The sequence below is a fragment of the Delphinapterus leucas genome, chromosome 20, assembly GCF_059928025.1.
Source record: "Delphinapterus leucas isolate spDelLeu-1000000601 "Yukka" chromosome 20, BTC_Dleu_Yukka2, whole genome shotgun sequence".
Classification (NCBI taxonomy): domain Eukaryota; kingdom Metazoa; phylum Chordata; class Mammalia; order Artiodactyla; family Monodontidae; genus Delphinapterus; species Delphinapterus leucas.
Window position 1 is genome coordinate 41,974,449 of NC_143148.1, and position 20,353 is coordinate 41,994,801.

At 46.0% G+C, this 20,353-nt stretch overlaps 2 protein-coding genes across 4 annotated transcripts in view; one reads left to right on the top strand and one right to left on the bottom strand.

Moving 5' to 3' along the window:
- Positions 1-12,026, top strand: part of LRRC36 (leucine rich repeat containing 36) — a 45,769-nt gene extending 33,743 nt beyond the window's left edge. The window contains 6 exon segments of the mRNA XM_022583467.3: positions 840-1,129; positions 4,672-4,837; positions 6,613-6,758; positions 7,551-7,674; positions 10,273-10,387; positions 11,685-12,026. Coding sequence (XP_022439175.2) covers positions 840-1,129; positions 4,672-4,837; positions 6,613-6,758; positions 7,551-7,674; positions 10,273-10,387; positions 11,685-11,910 — 1,067 coding nt within the window. The 3' untranslated portion in view covers positions 11,911-12,026.
- TPPP3 (tubulin polymerization promoting protein family member 3) lies at positions 6,866-20,257 on the bottom strand. 3 transcript variants are annotated; one of them, XM_089903229.1, is made up of 4 exons: positions 19,498-20,257; positions 16,998-17,191; positions 16,732-16,885; positions 6,866-16,615 (listed from the first exon to the last, which is right to left on the bottom strand). In XM_089903229.1, exons 1-4 carry the CDS (start codon positions 19,801-19,803, stop codon positions 16,427-16,429), a joined length of 843 nt encoding a protein of 280 aa, XP_089759355.1. In that variant the 5' UTR covers positions 19,804-20,257; the 3' UTR covers positions 6,866-16,426. The 3 variants fall into 3 exon arrangements, with proteins under 3 accessions (XP_089759355.1, XP_022439184.1, XP_089759356.1); XM_022583476.2 differs by having other exon boundaries at positions 17,317-19,595; XM_089903230.1 differs by having other exon boundaries at positions 16,998-19,595.
- Between the last annotated feature and the right edge of the window lie 96 nt (positions 20,258-20,353).

Here is a 20,353-nt window from a genome sequence, read left to right on the forward strand (position 1 = left end):
TCTATTACAAGAAGGAAGGGAGGGAATTTATAGACACAAATACAGATGGAATTGGTAGATTTAGTGGTTAGATCACATAGATGTTTTCTTTGATTGCCTCTCTTTTGCTCAGAGAAGTAAAGAGATCAGCAACTGAGAGTGAGGAGGGGGGAGAAGGTGTTGGAAGTTTGAGGAGAAGAGAGATGTGAAATAGTGATCTCAAAGAATACAAGAGTAGGACTTCCCTGGTGGTCCAGTGGCTAAGACTCCTCGCTCCTAATGCACGGGGCCCAGGTTTGATCCCTGGTCAGGGAACTAGATCCCACATGCCGCAACTAAAAATCCTGCATGCTGCAACTAAGACCCAGCGCAGCCAAATAAATAAACATTTTAAAAAATGAGAAAAGAATTTGAAAAAGAGGAGATACATGTATATGTAAGACTGAATCACTTTGCTGTACACCTGAAACCAATATAACATTGTTAATCAACTATACTCCAATATAAATTAAAATTAAAAAAAAGAATAGAAGAGTAAATTGATTAGAGTAATGTATTAGGATAGCCGGGCCCAGTTAAGATAGTGGTTATGAATTTAAAGTGAAGATGTTGGAAAGAGATATATGTTGTTCTCCAGTCACTTCCCACTGCTCTGCTGTAGGCTTGGAGTATGTGCACAGTTGGATTTAACCAGAGTTGGGGTTTTGTCAGGTGGAGGGAGAGAGAAAGGGTCCAGAAAGTTGAGGGTATATGCTAGGGAGAGATCATTATGACCCTTGGGCTCCAGACAGGGTAAGGATGGAAGTAAGACATGAGACAGTTGAAGAGCAGGTTCATCTCCTGGCCTGTTTCCTTCACAGATCTGTATGCCACAACCCATTTCAACAGCGACCCTGCTGTGCTGGTGAATGTAGAGCAAAACTTATCCACCAGCCTCGGCGATTTAACACCAGCACATGGTTCTTTCCCAAACAACACCATCCTGGGAGACTCTCTGCGGACACTGCTGTTGCCTACTGGGACTTCAGAAAACAGAGAGAGTTTGACCAAGGGGTCATTAAGCCCATCGAGAAGAGGATCCAAACGGAAAGAAAATATCCTTGATACCCTGAATCCAAAACATGGTTTCAGAGATGCTACAGGCAGCGAGGCAAGTGTTGGCTTGTTTGTGCTTGTGCAAAATCACATCAGGTCCAAGAGCAGAATGGGGTTCTGTTTTGGTGGTGGTGCTTCGGATGAAAAGAGGTAGAAATTCAAAGGGATTTTCAGAGGCCAGTGGGTAATACTGCCAGGCCAAAGCCTGTGATTCTTTTGCCCTTGGGAAGGTCATTCCCCTTCTGCAGCATTTCCTCATTTATGTCACAGGGAGCAGGGTCCCTAATCTACTTCCAGAGCATAAACATGGTGGAGAAGTACATTGATAATAAGAAGTGGTGAACAGAGTTTACCACAGGAAGGAATGCAGAAGTTGCCAGGGCCTCAGGGTTGGCTGAAGAGTGATCTCTGTAGCATTGATGTTTATAATCCTATCATGTTTACACATTTGCTTTGGCTACAAATCACTAACTTGCTTGGGATCTTTCTTCTAAAAGGATTGCTTTCCTTTCCAGGAATTTAAATTATTCCAGTTTTTTCCAAGATGAATTAGATTAAGAAGATGAATTAGATTTTCCAAGGGATTTTTAGCTGAGAATGAACAACAAATCAAGAGCCATTCCCACATACACAATACAATCATTTCATAAAATTGTAGTATGATAGTTAGTGTTGTTCTTACTTAGTAACTAAGTTTTGTTGCTGCCATTGCATACATCCCTCCATGGAGAATGCCTTCTTCTCTCCTCTCATCTGTTTGAATATTAATTTTTCTCCAGGCCCTACTTCCATCATGAAGCTTTCTTCTCATTAGTTAAAAGAACTATAGCTCTTGGGGCATGCTCTTCCCTTGAACCCATAATCTTTGTCATACGAATCATTTACTGCCTTGTGAGAAAGCAGGGGATTTGGTCAAAAACAACTATTTCTAGTCACTTATTTTTCAGTTGATGGAAATCTTTTTGCACATTGACATGGGTTTATAAGGGGGTTTTGTTGTTTCATTGGTTGGTTTTTTTACCCTTTAAATACTTTCTATTCAGTTTTCAAAACTTTGGAGGTGGTTGTAATTTTTGTGCACCAAAGGGGGCAGTCTTGTAATACTTTTTTGACTTTTTGGTCCTTTTTTGTTTTCCATTTTCAGCCACTGATGCCTATTTTTCCAGACAAAGAGCACTGGTGTTAATGTATTTAGGGCGAAGGTACAGAAACACTTAGGATATTTGGGTGCTATATTAATAAGACGTGTTCTAGGAGATTTTTCCACCTCTATTTCATGTGATAGGATTGTTAAAATAGCAATTAAAATCTCAATGCACTTTTCTGGACTATCTTAAAAATTCCCATTTATTTTTTCCTGTTAGGTACTATATTTCTTTATATGAAGAGTTGTAAAAGAGCTGTTTGAATATAAATATAAAAGAAATACATTGTTCAGTTTCTAGAAAGGTATAAATCAGAATAGCATTTAAAAAGTTATAACTTGAGGATATGAGGAGGGGGAAGGGTGAGCTGTGACAAAGCGAGAGAGAGGCATGGACATATATACACTACCAAACGTTAGGTAGATAGCTAGTGGGAAGCAGCCGCATAGCACAGGAATATCAGATCGGTGCTTTGTGACCGCCTGGAGGGGTGGGATAGGGAGGGTGGGAGGGAGGGAGACACAAGAGGGAAGAGATATGGGAACATATGTATATGTATAACTGATTCACTTTGTTATAAAGCAGAAACTAACACACCATTGTAAAGCAATTATACCCCAATAAAGATGTTAAAAAAATAAAGTTATAAAAAATAATCCCATATAAAAAAACACACAAAATTAAACCAAACATGAATTTGTGAAAATTTATTTTTGACCAACTGACTTTAGAATCATAGACAAATTATAAAAATTAATTTTTAGGGCTTCCCTGGTGGCGCAGTGGTTGAGAGTCCGCCTGCCGATGCAGGGGACGCGGGTTCGTGCCCCGGTCTGGGAAGATCCCACATGCTGCGGAGCGGCTGGGCCCGTGAGCCATGGCCGCTGAGCCTGTGCGTCTGGAGCAACAGGAGAGGCCACAACAGTGAGAGGCCCGCGTACCGCAAAAAAAAAAAAAAAAAAAAAAATTTTTAAAAGCCATGAGGCATGGCTTTTCAGCTTTTAATTTGCTGAAAATTAAAAGTAACAAAATTATTCCAAAGTTCATAAAAAAATTATCCCTCACTCTCACTGCATTGTGATAAATGAAAGAAAATACGTAAAGGCATGTATGTGTTTCTAAGTTGTTCCATGATGCGTACACAGAATTACCAATACATGAAAAATCAATGACAGTAAATATCCATTTTTGACAAGATCCTCTCAAGTGGGCTTGTAGTGTAACCAGTTTTTCTATGACTTTTCTTCCTAATCAGGTTGTTAACTTCTTAAGGACCTCACCTTTTACTTCTTCATATGTTCACAGTCCTTATGTAGAGCTCTCCATGCACATGATCAGTGTTCAGTACAGATCTGTTGAATAAATGTTTATCCCATTTGTAATGCTTTTCCTTATTAATTATAGACCACCTGTGTGACTCAAGTCATAGGTATCAGTGTCTGGTGTTCTGCTTCACAGTTGTCATATGTGACAGCATTATCTAATTAATCATCTATAGTTTTAATATCAAAAGAGCCAAAGATTGAGAAATAATTTGGATGTTTTTAATATATAACAGCTTTCTTGAAGTCCCTTGAGACCCTACAGAAAAGATTTGTAGATTGATCTGTCCAGTAAAATTCCCAATTGTTTTTTATTCATTCAGACATGACTAAATAAATAGACATATACATCATATCTGAATGAATAAACAATTGGGAGTTTCATTGGAGAGCTCTACCTATACATCTATATACATAAGATTCTTACTGAATAAAAAGTATCTTTAGTACTGGGTCCAACAATAACATTTAACATAACTTTTAAAATGTTATGGGATATTTATGTTTATTATATATTAATATACTAAATATAAGCTTATGAGTTATGACTTTTATTAAATTACTCCCCATTTTATTTTATGATATATAATACCTTAAAAAATGTTCTACAGTTTAATCTTTCCATATTACATAACATAATACATTGAGCCATAGACATAGGTGTTAAAACATTTTTTGTTTTCTTCTAAAAATCTCTACAGAAAATTATCATAGAAGATACTGTTACCTTTGAAATTATCCTTGTATATATTATTGTATTTGCCTTAGACATTAATATTCTATTCAAATCCAAATTGAAAGATGAAACCAACTTTCTTTTTTTAATGTTAACACTTTTTTTTTTTTTTTTTGCGGTACGCGGGCCTTTCACTGTTGTGGCCTCTCCCATTGCGGAGCACAGGCTCCAGACGCGCAGGCTCAGCGGCCATGGCTCACGGGCCCAGCCACTCCGCGGCATGTGGGATCTTCCCAGACCAGGGCACGAACCCGTGTCCCCTGCATCGGCAGGTGGACTCTCAACCACTACGCCACCAGGGAAGCCCAATGTTAACACTTTAAATGTCTGGATTTTTACTTCCCTTATTGCATTAGAATGACAAATGGTTGGTTTTTTTGTTTTTTTTCTTGAGCCTCTCTCTAGTGACCTGGGCAGTTTGCATGGTTTGCCAGGAAACCACAGTCCCCCAATCTCTGCCAGAGCATCCCATGTGGCCACTGTCCTCAGACAGCTCCTGGAGCTTGTGGATAAGCACTGGAACGGTTCCGGCTCCCTCCTCCTCAACAAGAAGTTTCTGGGTAAGTGAGTGCATTCTCAGTTCCTGGAGAAGGGCTCAGACCTTGCTTCTGCTTCGTGTTTCTGCTCTATGTTCTGATAAAAGCCACTCAGTCCCCTTAACTTGCAGGGAAAATTGTTCTCATGATCACTTACCAAAATTTCTCAGCCACACAGTGATTGACAAACCTGCATTTTTCTTATAATCTTCTTCTAACCTGTTGTTTGTTTGCTTGTTTGTTTTTGGCTGCACAGAACAGCTTGCAGGATCTTAATTCCCCGACCAGGGATCGAACCCCGGGCCCACTGCAGTGAAAGCACCGAGTCCTAACCACTGGACCTCTAGAGAATTCCCTTCCCTGTTTGTTTTTATCAGCACTCTTCCCTCATGTACCAATTGTCTTGTTCCTCCTGTAAGTTTTTCTTGACAGTCTTTGAGTGATGAGATATAAAATAGAGCATGGTCATGTTAATGATTACAAAAGGATTTTATGATCCTTGGGAAAGTGCCAACAATAAATACAACAGAAATTGGGTTTGATCATTAGAGTTCTGAGATGCCTGTTGAAATATTCGATTCGAAAAATATGATTCAAAAAACTCCAGTGACTAAATGATGTGGACTCTTTTTTAGGGCTTCTTTTTTAGGAACTTGGGAGAAAACAGTTTTGCAAATATTGTCCCCATGTGTTTATTTGTTGTTTAATGTAAGAAGAATTCAAGGAGCTGTTGGTGGTGGTAAAAGTTTAAGTAAAAAACTAGAAACTTTAAAGTTGTTTGGGCTTAACTTTTCTTTTTTTAAATTTCTTTTATTTATTTATTTTTGGCTGCGCTGGGTCTGTTGCTGTGCGCGGGCTTTCTCTAGTTGTGGTGAGTGGGGGCTACTCTTTGTTGCAGTGTGAGGGCTTCTCATTGTGGTGGCTTCTCTTGTTGCGGAGCACGGGCTCTAGGCGCGCGGGCTTCAGTAGCTGTGGCTCACGGACTTAGTTGCTCCGAGGCATGTGGGATCTTCCCGGACCAGGTCTCAAACCCGTGTCCCCCTGCATTGGCAGGCAGATTCTTAACAACTGCGCCACCAGGGAAGCCCTCTTTTTTTCATTTCTAAAGGGACATACAGGAAAAGAAGTCTTAGCCCAGTTACTTTCCTTCCCACATTGATCCTTTGCTCTTGTTTTGTAGGAAATTATCCCCAGGAGCCACTCATCAGTGATTAGATAATAGCACAGAGCATGCACTCACGTGGGTCTGCTGTTGTTTCTCCATAGATGTGGGATATAATTTTTTAAATTAATTTTATTTATTTATTTTTGGCTGCATTGCGTCTTCCTTGCAGCGTGCGTGCTTTCTCTAGTTGCAGTGAGCGGGGGCTACTCTTCGTTGCGGTGCATGGGCTTCTCATTGCGGTGGCTTCTCGTTGCGGAGCACAGGCTCTAGGAACGCGGGCTTCCGTAGTTGTGGTGCGTGGGTCAGTTGTTGTAGCTCGCGGGCTCTAGAGCGCAGTCTCAGTAGTTGTGGCGCACGGCCTTCGTTGCTCCGTGGCATGTGGGAACTTCCAAGACCAGGGCTTGAACCCTTGTCCCCTGCATTGGCAGGTGGATTCTTAACCACTGCGCCACCAGGGAAGCCGATAATTTTTTATCTCCATCATGAAACATCTCTTACAGCCACTTACTAAATTCTTGAAAAAAGGGGATATTAGATTACCCTGTTTGTCCTACAGAGCTGGTAGTTATTGACCAGGAATTCTGTGCTTTAGCTTTTAAGATTGGCCCGTGTGCCCAACCTGAATTTTTGGCAGGTCCTGCCCGAGATCTGCTTCTGACTTTGGTAGTCCCTGCTCCTTCTCAGCAGTGGTGTCACTCACGTCCTGAAGATACATCAAAACCCTCCCACAAGAGGGAGATGGAACTGAAGACGACGGGGCAGCTGGTCCCTAATGACATGGTATGCTGCTCTCAGCTTCTTTTCCTACTCTTCCTTTACTAGAAAAGGATGGGGCACAAGACTAGAACAGGTCTGTGCCATAAAGAACATCATCACCATGAGCATCTAGATGTTTCTGAACTGAAATTTAGAAAAGTCAGTCTGTGCAAATCTGGAACACAAAACTTGCAGGGACAGCTTGGAGGTTTTGCAGGGATGACTCCCTAATCCTAGCCCTAATCCAAAAATTCTAAGGAAAGACTTGAAATGGAAAAAGAAAAAAAGAAGGCCCTAGAATGAAACCATTTAGGACAATGTTCTTGAAGGTTATGGTTTGATTCAGATGAGGGAAGTTAGATGTCTCTGGGATTATCTTTCCTCCCTTCTAATGGAGAGCCCTAAACCAGGGGCCATTCCTAGAGTGTTAGGCTGCTGGCTCTGGGAGCGAAAGAAGGGACTCATATTCTTAGGCTTTTTCCCCCCCTTTTCTTAACATTAGAGGATTTTCAGGCATCCAGTTTAGTTTCTAGAAACTTTAGATAGGTGACTCAGATGCTGGCCACTTGTCAGAACAACCACTTGTTCTGCAAGAGTAGTGGATAACTCACAGGAAAGATTGCAATTGCATGTGATAAATTTGTTTGCTGCACTTGAGCTATGTTTACCAATGAATTAAAATTCTAGTGAGAAAGAGAGATGCTGACCTCCATTCAGTTTATCACTAAACAGAGGAAAGATTTTTTCAGTTTTCTAAAAGCAGTCCTCAGAATTTCAGATTCTTAATGTGTTTGTATTTTGTTTTCTAATCTAAAGGAAAGTTTGAAGCAAAAACTGGTCAGAGTGCTGGAGGAAAACCTTATTTTGTCAGAAAAAATCCAGCAGTTGGAGGAAGGTGCTACCACCTCGATTGTGAGTGCGCACCAGTCCCACACTTATGGTAAGTTCAGGAAAGCAATGTGTGGTGCATCCCAAGACAACCGTTTGTTTATAGATGGCCCGTTTAATAAGCTTCGTCATCCAGAGCTCACATGGCTTCCTAAATGGAAACAACCATCTAGCTTCAGAGTTGTAATGCAGGTGACTTGAGTTACCAGAGTAAAAGAGTTTACTCTTTTATCAGTGTAAAGCATTTACAAATGTGTTATTATTGTCATTATTTTTGAGAAAGACACTTGTTTTTTCTGATTATAGCAGAAGATCGTATTCTTTACAGAAAGTTTGAAAAATATAAGGAAAATATAATCTCACTACCCAGAAATAACTACAATTAGTGTTTTTGGTATATTTTCTTTCACCATATGCCTATACATATATTTAACTCAGAATTAAAATTTGTGTCTTGATTTTTAAAAACTAATTTATGTACAACAAAATACACACATTTTAAGTTTGATGAGTTTTGACAGATATATATATATTCATTTAACTCCATCCCAGTCAAAATACAGAACACTTCTGTACTCTAGAAAGTTTGACCCTTGTGCACTCAGTTCCCACTACTCTCTACCCTAGGCAATTGATTTCTACAACCTAATGTTATTAATTTAATAGCACAGGCATTTCCTATAATGTTACACGAATATACCATATTTCTCTATTCAGTTCTCTATATAGTTGTTTTTAATGTTAGCTATTAAATAAAGCTGCCACTTTTATATTATAAATAATTCTAATTCTAAGAATTTCCAAACATTCGAAAGACCTGAAATAGAAGACCCTAGAGTGAAAATGCTTCTCTAAGATTCTCTTTCTTCTCTTCTGATGGAGCTGAGAGTCCTAATATTTATGCTGTGATAAATAATGCAGCTATTAATATCTGTGTATATAGATCTTTGTGTACATTTTAGACTATTTTCCTAGCAGACATTCCTAGAAGTAGAATTAGTGGGTCAAAAGATGTGGACATTTTCGAGGTTTACACACATCATGAGGTTACACACATCATTCCCAAGAAAGATGGTTTCAGTTTACACTTATATCGGCAGTAAGTATGTATTTGAATGCCTTTTCATTTCACCCTTGCCAACACTGGGTATTATATTTTTTTGCCATTATGATAAGTGAAAAATAATACTTGAATATATACTTGAAAAATAATACATTGAATTCTTGATTTGTACTACTTTATTATTAGTATAGTTTAGGTAGATAAAGTCTACCTCGACTTTAAGCTTCTAGCTCAGCACCCACAAACAAACATTATGGGTATTTGGATTTGAATGAGGAATTTGATTTGGAAATCAGCATTGAATTTCCAGAGTTGAATCTCATCACTATCTGATATTCATAAGCCTGAATTATCAAGACATCATTCTCCACTTACCTGCACTGAAAATAAATAGGTGTTTATTCACTAGGTACCTACTTTCTTTTTTTTAAATAAATTTATTTATTTATTTATTTTTGGCTGCGTTGGGTGTCCGTTGCTGCGCGCGGGCTTTTCTCTAGTTGCGGCGAGCGGGGGCTACTTTTCGTTGAGGCGTGCGGACTTCTCATTGCAGTGGCTTCTCATGTTGCGGAACACGGGCTCTAGGCACGCAGGCTTCAGTAGTTGTGGCTCGCAGGCTCTAGAGCACAGGCTCAGTAGCTGTGGCGCACGGACTTAGTTGCTCCGTGGCATGTGGGATCTTCCCAGACCAGGGCTCGAACCCATGTCCCCTGCATTGACAGGCGGGTTCTTAACCACTGCGCCACCAGGGAAGCCCCAGATACCTATTTTCAATCAGCCATGAGACCCAGTTCTCTATTTTGGATTACTGGTGATAAATACAGCTGTTGCAGCCCTGATTTCCACCTTCCAAAACCTTGCTACTCAAAATGTGAGCCACACATCGCAACATTAGCATCACCTGGGAGCTTGTTAGACCTATAGAACATCTGGCCTCACCTCAGACCTACTGAATCAGAATCTGTTTTCTAAAAAGATCCCCAGGTGATCTGTAAGCATATTAAAGTTTAAGTACTGTTCTAGAAGACTGACTTGCTTAGGACCAGAGTTCCTGTGCTTTTACCTACCTTATTATTGCAGGCAGTGGCAACATATTTGGAAAGCTAGATATGCCTTGGCCACAAACCCAGTTTCTGAAAGCACTCACTGAGCTACTGTCATGTGCCTGACACAGTTCTAGATGTTTTCACATATTCCGTACAGAGTGAAGGACATACATTCATGAACCAAAATGGAGAATACAAGGAGACCAAATATGTGTTGACTGCCTATGCTATGTGAGCACAGATGTCTCACTGACTCCTTATAACAGTGCTACCCAGCATGGTTACTAGCTCTAGTGAAACTCACCAAAATGAACTAGCGTGCAAGATTAAGTGGTTGAATTTTAATTCAGATATGTTTGTTGTGAAACCCTATATTCTTGCCACTATATCTGCTGTTTCCAAGGGAGGGAATGATGAATGGAGGGTGGAGGTGGGTGCAGTGGGGCCCCCAACTCTTCAAGATGTCTCCCTGATCACTCAAGCTCTGCTCAAGACTAGCCACTTGGAATCCTCTCACCCCTGGCTACTGTAACCTTTGTAGATGATCTTCTGCACAAAAACCAACAGCTGAACATGCAGGTGGCTTGCCTGAACCAGGAGCTTGCCCAGCTGAAAAAGCTGGAGGAGATAGTGGCCCTTCTCCACGAAAGTCAGAGGTAGGACTGGGTCCATCTAGCTGACTTCTGGAAGCAGATATTTACTTTCCTTTATCTCCTTTGTCTTACTTGGCAAGTTAATATCTATATACTTTTCAAATTAACTCTATTCTGTGTGCAAACCACCTGTATCCAGGCCAGTTTGCTCAGGGATCAAAATACTGCTTTCCAGAGCACACCAGTTTCTGATTCAGCAGATCTGGGTTGGGAACTGAGAATTTGCATTTCTAGTAAGTTTCCAGGTGATGCTCTTGCTTCTGGCCTAGGGACCACAATTTGAGAACATTAAGATATATATCTTTAGTGATGCTATATTTTAGAGTAACTTGAAATAATTCTTCTGTGTGTTGTTAAACCATCAATTCAATATACAGGTTCAATTCATTTCATTTTGTTTGATTCATAGGGAATATTTTTATTATTTTGATTTAATCTTGTGTATAATTAATGTAAAACTTACATGGTCCCAAAGTCAGATCCACAAAATCAGATAAATTCAGACAAATCTAGCTTCCTTACCTGTCTCCTCTATCCTTTCCTTCCTTCCCACTAGCCTTCCATTGCAGGTGTGGGTGTGTATTTGTGTTCCCCCTCTATTATATAAAAAGAGGCATAATGTTGCTTTAACATTTTATCTAGAAATCATTTTGCAGTGGCGTATAGAGTTAGCTCTCGCTCTTTTTATACATGCATAGGACTCCGCTGTGTGTGTATTCAGTTAGTCCTCTACTGACGGACATTACAGTGTCTTGCTCTCGCAGATAGTGTTGCAGTGAATAGCACTGTGCGTGCATCTTTTTTGGCGGGGAGGGGCAGCCTCTGATAGCGTCCAACATTACATGGTAATACAGAGTCCAAGAATACAGTCATGACTAGCACCATGAGTTTAATTGCAGAGGCAGGATAGATTAGAAGAAGTAGAAATTAAGATTTGGGGATAGAAATTGGAGGTCTGGTCAGGTGCTAGTCTCCCCGTGCGTCTACTTACTTCATCATGAAAGTGCTTTGGAAAGATCAGAACAATCACTATATAAAATGTGAACTATGTTATTGCTACAGTCAGTCTGGAACGTAAACAGAACTGCAATGAATAAATAAACTGTCTGCCTGCTTTTAAAATAACCAACTCATAAATCAGACAGTTCTTTCTATTTAAAGATGTTACTTCATTTTACATTTATTTTTTAATTTTTATTTATTTATTTTTTTACATTTATCTTTAGCAAACATTTCAGGTCAGAATGGCAACGACTTTGCTTTTATGACTTCATGACTGTCTTTTTCGCCCATGCCTCAGATCCCTGGTGGTAACTAATGAGTATCTGCTGCAGCAGCTGACTAAAGAGCAAAAAGGTTATTCTGGGAAAGCACTCCTGCCGCCTGAGAAGAGTCATCATTTGGGGAGATCATCGCCCTTTGGGAAAAGCACTCTGTCTTCCTCCTCACCAGTGGCACATGATACGGGTTAGTATCTAATACAGAGTGTTTCAGACTCTGTCCCAGAGCCTAGTCTATGGAGCTAGCACTGCACACCTTTTTTGCAGCTTCCCTCTCAGCCCCAGGGGGCTCTCAGTGTCATTGCCACTAGTATGGTGGTATTCACTCACAAGATTAAGAAAAAAATCTTATTTTAATTAGACTATGTTGGTCCTTTTTATTTCTTTCTATCTCCTCCCATCAAGTCGTTCTTTCCTTCTGCCCACATAAATAGTTGGCACTTAGTCCTAGGCATCATATCACATAGAAACGTTTGGCTGAAAATGTCAAAAAGAAAAGAACACTAGACATTTTTCCCAAGTGTCAGTTGAAACTGTGTAGTAGGAAGTTTAAAAAGAACATCCATGGCCAGGTATGTTTTGTGTTAGCAGAAATTTTGGAGAACCTCTATTGATCAGTTCATCAAACGTGTTTTGGGTTTTCTCCCACCATAGTGAAAAGGTGACAAGGTCCGGTGTCTTCCTGGAGCAGCCAACAGTTTAGTTGTGTGATGGAGCTCAAAGCTTGCCATTGGTACCAAACAGGCCTAAATAAAAGCCTAGAGAGATCCTGGAAAGACAGACAGAGAGTAGGTAATTCCTACTCTGGAGAATTGGAGAAGGCATCAGTGAGGACTTGTTTGAGTGGAAGCTTGGCAGAATGAGTACAATGGTACCAGGTAGAGGGGGTGCAGGGCCTCCTAGGCCAAGAGTACAGAGTAGAAGAGTCAGGCCCCCAGAGGGATCACCGGGCAGAGAAGACGTAGGCCATGGTGCTATGACAGTATATAACTGGGGGACCTGTCCTAGCCTGGGAGGGAGGTGTGATATCAGGAAAATGTCCCCTATAGAAATGATCTTTCAACCAAGACCTGAAGAATTGAATAGCAGGTCACCAGGCAAAGCATAGGATTGAGGGCAGAGGCAGTGGGGAGAGCTGCAGAGAGAAATAGCATAAGCAATGGCCATGAAATGGGAAGGAACATGGTTCATTCAGGGAATGGAGGGCCTGAGAGGAGATACACAGGAGCTAGGTCGCATGGCTCCCAAAAGATTTTAGATTGGGAAGGCAATCTTCTCTATAAGAAGAGTAGATTGACCCCCGGCCATGTGGAGTGGACCAGAGAGGAGCTAGAGAGATAAGAGAGAAGGCTGGTGCAGTCCAGACCAGAGGTGTGGCTTCTGAAAGTTAGCTTTGGGCTCAGCATCCACTTTACATGTCAGTACCTTGTATTTCAGACTGAGAATCAATCTTTTCTTTAATCCTGATTGATTAGGCATCAATGGGAAAAGATAATGCAAGTGGCTCTAGGTATGTCTCTACTTCAAGGTTGCACAAGTAGCTAATGTTGCCAGAGAGCTGTACAGGGCAAAGGACTGTTTAACCTAATGTCATATTGTACTTCTCTTCATCTTCAGGGTCATGTCAGAGAGAGAGGCAGGTGGAAAGATTAGACACTTATTTGCTCCCCTGACCCAGATCCTGTGCAGGGAAGGAGAGCTATTGCTGTAATAATGAGACATGAAGATCACAACTAAGATCACACATCTCTAAGTTATAAATAAAATCTACAGATCTCTCAATTTTATGTAGGTTCCCCAAAGGAGCATGCACAGAGGAGCCATAAGTTTCTTTGAGCTGCATGGCTCTGAGGGAGCTAGAGTCAGCTCGTTTTCTCTGGAAATGTCAGTTAGAACAGCCCCCCTCCCCGCTCTCATGGGCCTGTCTTGGCCCCATTGAGAGGCCTCCAAAGAGCCTAAGCCTTGCCCAGGTAGGGTAGCCTTAGCTAGTAGCCTTATAGCCCTGTGTTGTCATATTTCACCATCCCAGCCCAGTGCACAGGCCAACTTACTGGACAGCCGATGGGGGCTAGGGGAGGTGGGGGCAGGGATAACGGACTTCTTTCTACAACCCAGCCCTCCCTTCCTTCTCCTATGAATCTCCTATGAATGCTAGCCCAGAACCTATTCAGGGTACCTCTAAGGAGGAGCAAAGAACCTGACCCAGACTAAGTCACCTTCCACTCTATTTTCTATTGTCACTGAAAGTGGCTGGTCCTACCCTAGGCCAGGCCCCTCTCTAGGGTTGCTGGCCACTCATGCAGAGGTCAACTGTGTTTCTGATTTTCACTGTGTGGCCCTTGGTCCAGAGGGCAGGGGTAGGGATTGGTGGCATCAAGGGAAGGGCCAAAGAGTTGTTGCCCTATGGGGCTAAGTGGGCTCAACATGGAGTGGAGGGAGACCCCTGAAGCAAGTAGAAAATAAGTGGACAAGAATTCCTCACCCTGGGCCTGGCACTATTAGGAGAAAGAAGGAAACAAGGCTGGGATGGAAAACAGGTCCTCAGGGAAGTTCTCCAAAAGGAGAGGCAGGGCCCCTCTGAGGTTTGGCCCTCCCGCCAGTTATACATAGCGGGTTTTAATGGCTCCATCCCACAGATCCTAACTTCTCTTCCTTGCCCAACTGGCTTTGCTAGCAAGGGTACCCAAAGCTTTCCACTATGAGGAGGCTATGGGGAGATGGAGCAGTGATAACGGAAGGGCTGAAGTGGCATTGTTTGGTCAGTTCCTGCCATGAACCAGATTCTGCTAGACTAAGGGTCTTCCTGGCTCTGGGTGGGCCTTGATTTCCCTCAGGCTCCATAACTTTTAAAGAAGAGGGGGCTTTACTCCTACAAGGTGGAGTTTCGGGACTCGGCCAGTTCTCTCTCTGGGCTCCTCTAAGCCACACTGCCAATCACAGGAGGGGCCAAACTGCTGCTCCCATACGCACTGGATGGTAATCTCACCTGCAGCTTCATAGCTTAATAACCTGGACCAGGCCAATTTGCAGGATTTGGGTTTCTCTCCTATTATGCTAATTTAAGTAAGCTTGCAATTTAAACCAATTCCCCAGGGCTGGAGGAAGTATTCCTCTTACTGTATGCTGGTGGGAGAGGTAGAGCTGTCTGAAACTCTTCCCTGAGCAATGCAAGGTCAGCGGAGTCAGGAGGATCCCACAACTGTCAGCCATTAGGCAAGGCTCTGCTGTGACCAGGTGATGATCTCTGCTTTCTAATTCCCACCTCACCCCCCAGCGTCTCTGTTCCAAGCCACACTACCACTCTTTACCCTCACTCCAAGTGACTTTGGGCTCAAGGGACTCCGGGGCCACCTGGGGCAAGAACATCCTAGAACAGCCCGAGGGAGAGGGAATAAACAGTTGTGCTGCTTTGCTTTATTATCTGGGTCAAGAAAAAATATTTGTGGATGTGTGCCTTTTAAGCCTTTTCTAGCACTCTTAGGGACTCTGGGCAGTCCCTGAGTTCCATCCAGCCCACTTGTCAGCAGGAAGGAGGGAGAGTTGGCCCCAAAGCCTTAGACTTGGGAATAACTCTGGCCTAACACTGAGAACCTCAGAGGGGAGAAAAGGTTGATCTGAAAGCTCCCAGGAGTTCTCAGGATCAGAGAGAGGACCCCCTCCCCGCCACTGCCCTGCAACCTGGGATGATGAACAGATGGGAGGGAATCAGCAAGAAGAGGCCCCTTCAGTGTTGGACACCCTGCTCACCTGTCAAAGGCTGATGTTGGGTGCCAAGTTCTATTGCTGGCCATCCAGCCTCATTTTTGGAAATCAGTGTTGGGGCTTGCTGTGTTAGAAACAGCCTGGCCAGGGAGGCAAGAGGCATGGTTCTGGCCTCTGTTCTGCAGAAGCCCTTTCACTCTCTGGGCCTGAGTTTCCTCAGCTATAAAATTGGGAGTTGAACTGTCTACTGTCTGCTGTCTTGCATTTTCTGATATTCTGAGATGCAGCCCAGAATGACTCACCTTGGTAGCCCTCTGGAGTGGAGGCCTGTCAGCAAGCTTAGAGCTGAGGCCTGGCACTGGGCCCCACCAATGCTTAGCCCAGTCTGAGTTTGCTGTCTCATCGCCCGCACCTGCTGTGAAAGCCGAGAGGCCAAGACTGAGGCCCTAATTGCGGGAAGATAGCCATGATGTCAGAACTCTAGGTCAGGGCTGAGGTAAAAGGCTTTTGATTTTCCTATAGAGCATCCTCATTCAGCCTGGCTCTGTGCTAATGGAAGGGGCCTGGTGTGTGTCTTTTTTTGGGCGGGGCTGCCAGTGGAAGAATCAGCAGAGTGCGCCTTGGAAGGGGTTGATGACAGAGGGGTCGTGGGGTGTGAATGTCATTACCCTTGTTGTCATATACCTGACCAGGCCATATTGGTACAAAAGGTGGCTTTATTGAGGTCCGGGTAAGAATTAGGCACTTGGCCAGAGCAGCAGCTTAAATATGAGGCAAGCAGGCAGGGGTTAGCCATGCCCGGGGCGAGGTTGGGGTGGTGAGGCTATAGGCACAGACTCTCCTCAGACAGACAGAAGTCGAGGGGGAAAGAAAAAGGGGAAGGGGATGCAGAGCAGTCTGGGTCAGAGGTCTGGTGGGCTGGCCCCATAGGGCTGGGCAGGAAGCGCTGGGCGGCAGATCCAGCAAGGAGGGGACCGGGCTCTCTTGCTCCACATGCCCCTTAGGCGCAGGCCTGAGCCTCTGGCAGGGGCAGCCGTGCTAGGGGAGGCCTTCCCAGGCCTCACTTCTTCACCTTGGCATCATAGGTACCTGCATTCTTGTAGGCACTCACATAGCCACTGTCATCCAGGATGTCCTGCCGCCCAGCAATGCCCTTGCCCTTGCCGCTCTCATCGAAGCGTTCCTTGTGGGAGCCCGTGTACTTGCTGGTGTCAGTCAGCCGTTCCACAGCACCCCCTGTTTTTGCTTTCTGTTTGGACAGAGTTCCCCCAGGGGTACCTGGTTAGGGAGCCCAGCCCTTCCAACCCCAGCCAAGATTCCCCATACCCCCCCTCAGTGGCCAGCCGAGACCATCAGGGCACTTACAGTAACACCCACATTGGCTGGTTCCTTGCCTGCCACCAGCTGGCAGATGGCATCAAAGGCCTCCTCCTTGCTCTTCCCCTTGAATCGCTTGGGTGCCAGCTCTTCTAGGGCCTTCTTGAACTCCTCATAGTTGATGACCCGGGCAGACTTCCCCCTGCCAGGTATGTGGACACCATGAGTTTTCCCCCTTCTCCACATCCTCCCTGGTTCCAGCCCCCCAATTCCCCTTCTGGGAACATCAGAAGGAGGGAATGCCTGGGGCTCACTTGACTTTGGAGAAGACGATGTCGACATCGGTCCCTGTCACAGCCTTTCCGTCAGCCACCTTGCAGTCCTTGCACAGCTTGGCCCAGTTCTTGCCATTCAGCTCGTGCCCACTGGCCTTGGGATCACCATGGATGGCAAACTTGCGGAAGCTTTCCTCCAGCCCAGCCACATCTGTGCTCGCTGCCATGCCACCCTGTTAGGGACCCACCTTGGTCACCTCCTAGCCAAGCTCTCCCCCCCACCCCCCAAGGCACAGAGCATCACTGCCTCTACCTCAAAACCTGCAAGGTTGAAGTTGCAGGCACTTCTGCCACATACCCTCAGAACTGGAGATGGAGCTGCCTGCAGAAAGGGGCCAGTACTCAATGTCTGACTGGGCCCCAGAGCCGTGAGGAAGAGCCCCGAGAGGAAAGGTCCTGTCACTTAATGCCAGCCTGGCTCAGAGTGGAGTTCAGAAGATGAAATCATGATGCTCGCACCAGGCTGGGAACAGAGTAGCACTGTCCAGAAAAACTGTGAGAGCGGCAGCTGGGGCCATGGCTTTGTCTGGCCCTGGCACAAGGCCTGCTTGGGTGGAAGTGAGGGTGGCAGAGCGGGCCCCCTCCCTGGGAGTTCCATGCCAGGCTGGGTCAGGACCAGGCCAGGCTGCTGCTTGGGCAGGTATTTAGTGAGGACAGTGTCTCACTCAGGGTCATGAGGACCCAGCAAGACCCAGCCCAGGCTGAGAAGGGAGCCAGAGCACAGGCAGGGGTGCAGCTGGCCCAGCTGGGACCTTGTTACTATTTGCTATTAAACAAAAACATGAGGGAAGGGGAACTTGGGGCTGGCCTGGCCACAGTTTGTGAAGCCTGGAGACAGTTGCTAACGGAGGGTGGTACTGCTTGGAGAATGTTGTTAAGGGCAGGAGGGTGTCAGGGCAGCTCAGGGAGAAGCTCCCAGTGCTGCTGGGCTGGGCTGGAGAATGGGCTTACGGGTGGGGCACATCAGCACTCCCAGCACCTGGGGCACAACCGTGGCTTCCTGGCCCCTTTCCAGCCATTGGGGCTGTAACGTCCCAATCTGTGGAGTTTAGGAGGAGCAGGAGATTGAGGGGCTAGCCTGAGTGGGGGTTGTAGAGTTATGAGCCCCTAGAGGCATGATGGCAAGTGAGACCGTGGCCTTGGCCCTGTAATCCTCACACCTACGCTCTGCGCTGAGGCACACTTCCCCAATGTCTACACCTTCAGCCCTCTATGGAGGCCTCCTGGCCACACCCTGAGCACCACCACACTAGTCCACACTCTCACAGCTGTGTGCACTTAGCCCTGGCCCTCCATACCTTCGGCCTTAGTCCCACTGACCACACCCCTTAACCTGGTACTCAGACCTCCCTGACCACACCAGCCCTGCACTGAAGTGCCCCCCACACCCCTTACTGCAGTCCCCTGACCACACCCACAGCCCTGGGACAAAGGGCCCCGGTCCATTCCCTCAGCATGCACGCCCCACACATATACTAACAGCCCTGTACTGAGGCCCCCCAATAATAACCCTCAGCCCTGCACTAAAGGGTCTTCCCCACACTTGCCCACAGTACCCACTGCAGTCCCCAACCACACCCTCAGCTCTGCACTGAAACTCCCTCCATGTAACACAGCCTGGTACTGAGGCCTCCCTGACCACACCCTCAGCCCTGCACTGCAGCCACTTCCATCCATACACGGGAAGCCCTGGGACTGGGTCCCCCGTTCACACACCCACAGGCTTTACTGAGACCCCTAACCAGAGCCTCACAATTCACCCTCTCTCCATACATCTGCAGCCCCTGACCACACCCTCAGTTGTGTCCTCAGCAACTATCTTCCACCTCTCCCTTTTATAATAGAGCCTCCAGTGACCACAGCCTGGAGCCTGCCTGCCTACCCGCCTTCCACTACCACTGGCCTTAACACTGAAAACCCTCCCCGGGTCACCACACTCACCCATCCCTAAGTTGCAGTTTCTGGAACTGGGATCACCCACAGCGCCTACATTGCAGCAACTCGGTGGGTCCAGAATCCCTTTCAAACAGCACTCCCCTTCCCTCTCCCTACAATGCAATCTCCCACCAGCAATCTGAAGGAGACCCGCACTTTGTTCACCAAGGGTAAAGTCTGGGGGAGCTTGAGTGCCACAGGATGCTTGTTCCAGGCGCCTAGCAGGACCCTGCACCTGTGCTCACTTCTGTCTGTGAGAAGATGGATTCTTGGTAATTTCAGGCTGATCAGGTGGTGCCAAGTCACAGGCCCCGGTCCCAGGGGTCTGCAGGCCACGCTCGCTCCCGCTGGGACAGCTGGAGTAATCAGTCAGCAAGGAGTTGGGGGTGGGGGGTGGAACGTTTGGGCCCAGGGCAGGACCACTCAGCTGGTGTCCTCAACTCGGTACCATCCAGGGTTGGGACCCCTCCCAGGCCGCTCCCACCCCACCCCCTTCTTATCGTGCAGGATATTGATTAGAGTGGTCGGCGCCGGGGTCTCCTACCGGCTTCTCCCTCGTGGCTGCTCCTGCAGTGCACGTTCGATGGACAGAAAGAAAGACGCAAGAATGGACCGATGGACGCAGGAGACTAGGCGGCTCCACAGCTCTGCTCCCTGCCGGCTCTGGGGCGGGACTGCAGGCCGGGCGGTTCCGCCGTATTATTCCCTTGTTTCTCGGTCTCCATAGAGACGGCGAGTCCCACCCCCGGGGCTGTCTCGGCGGGAGAGTGACCAAGGTCACGCTGGCTCCACCTACCCGACCCCGCCCTCTCCGCTCTCCGCGGGGGCGGAGCTGCTGCGATAGTCTCATCCCGCTGCATCTGTGGCTGGGGTGACCAGACCTGAAGTTCAAAGCTGATCCCCGCCTCCAGGGGAGATCCAACTTCCCAGAGCAGCAACCGAAGGCCTTTGGCGGGGGGCGTGGGGGGGGGGCGTGCAGAGGAGTGGGAAGGTCCCTTCCCTTAGTGACAGTGGGGTCTAAAGCTGGCTCAAGACCACAGCTCTCCAATGAGCGTGTGGCATCCCAGGTCACAACTCCGGGTCACTGGGGGCGGGAGGGGACAGTAAACGAATCACGAGTGCCAGCCCCCAAATGCTGGTACACCGACGTCTCTCCCGCGGCCAGGGAAAAGCTCCTGGACTTCCTGGGTCCGCGTCCTCATTTATTCCCACCCCAGCCCGGTGTTAGCCTCGCAGTCTCTGCTTCCGCTGCTGCCTCCCGACCCCAAAGCCTGCTTCCCCTCCTCTCACCAAGTGCAAACCCTACCTTCAAGAAAAATAACCTCCTCCAGGCAGCTTCTAGGACCTTTCCCAACCAGGAGCCCCGTACCTGAGCTTCTCCATATGACAATCTGGGTGGC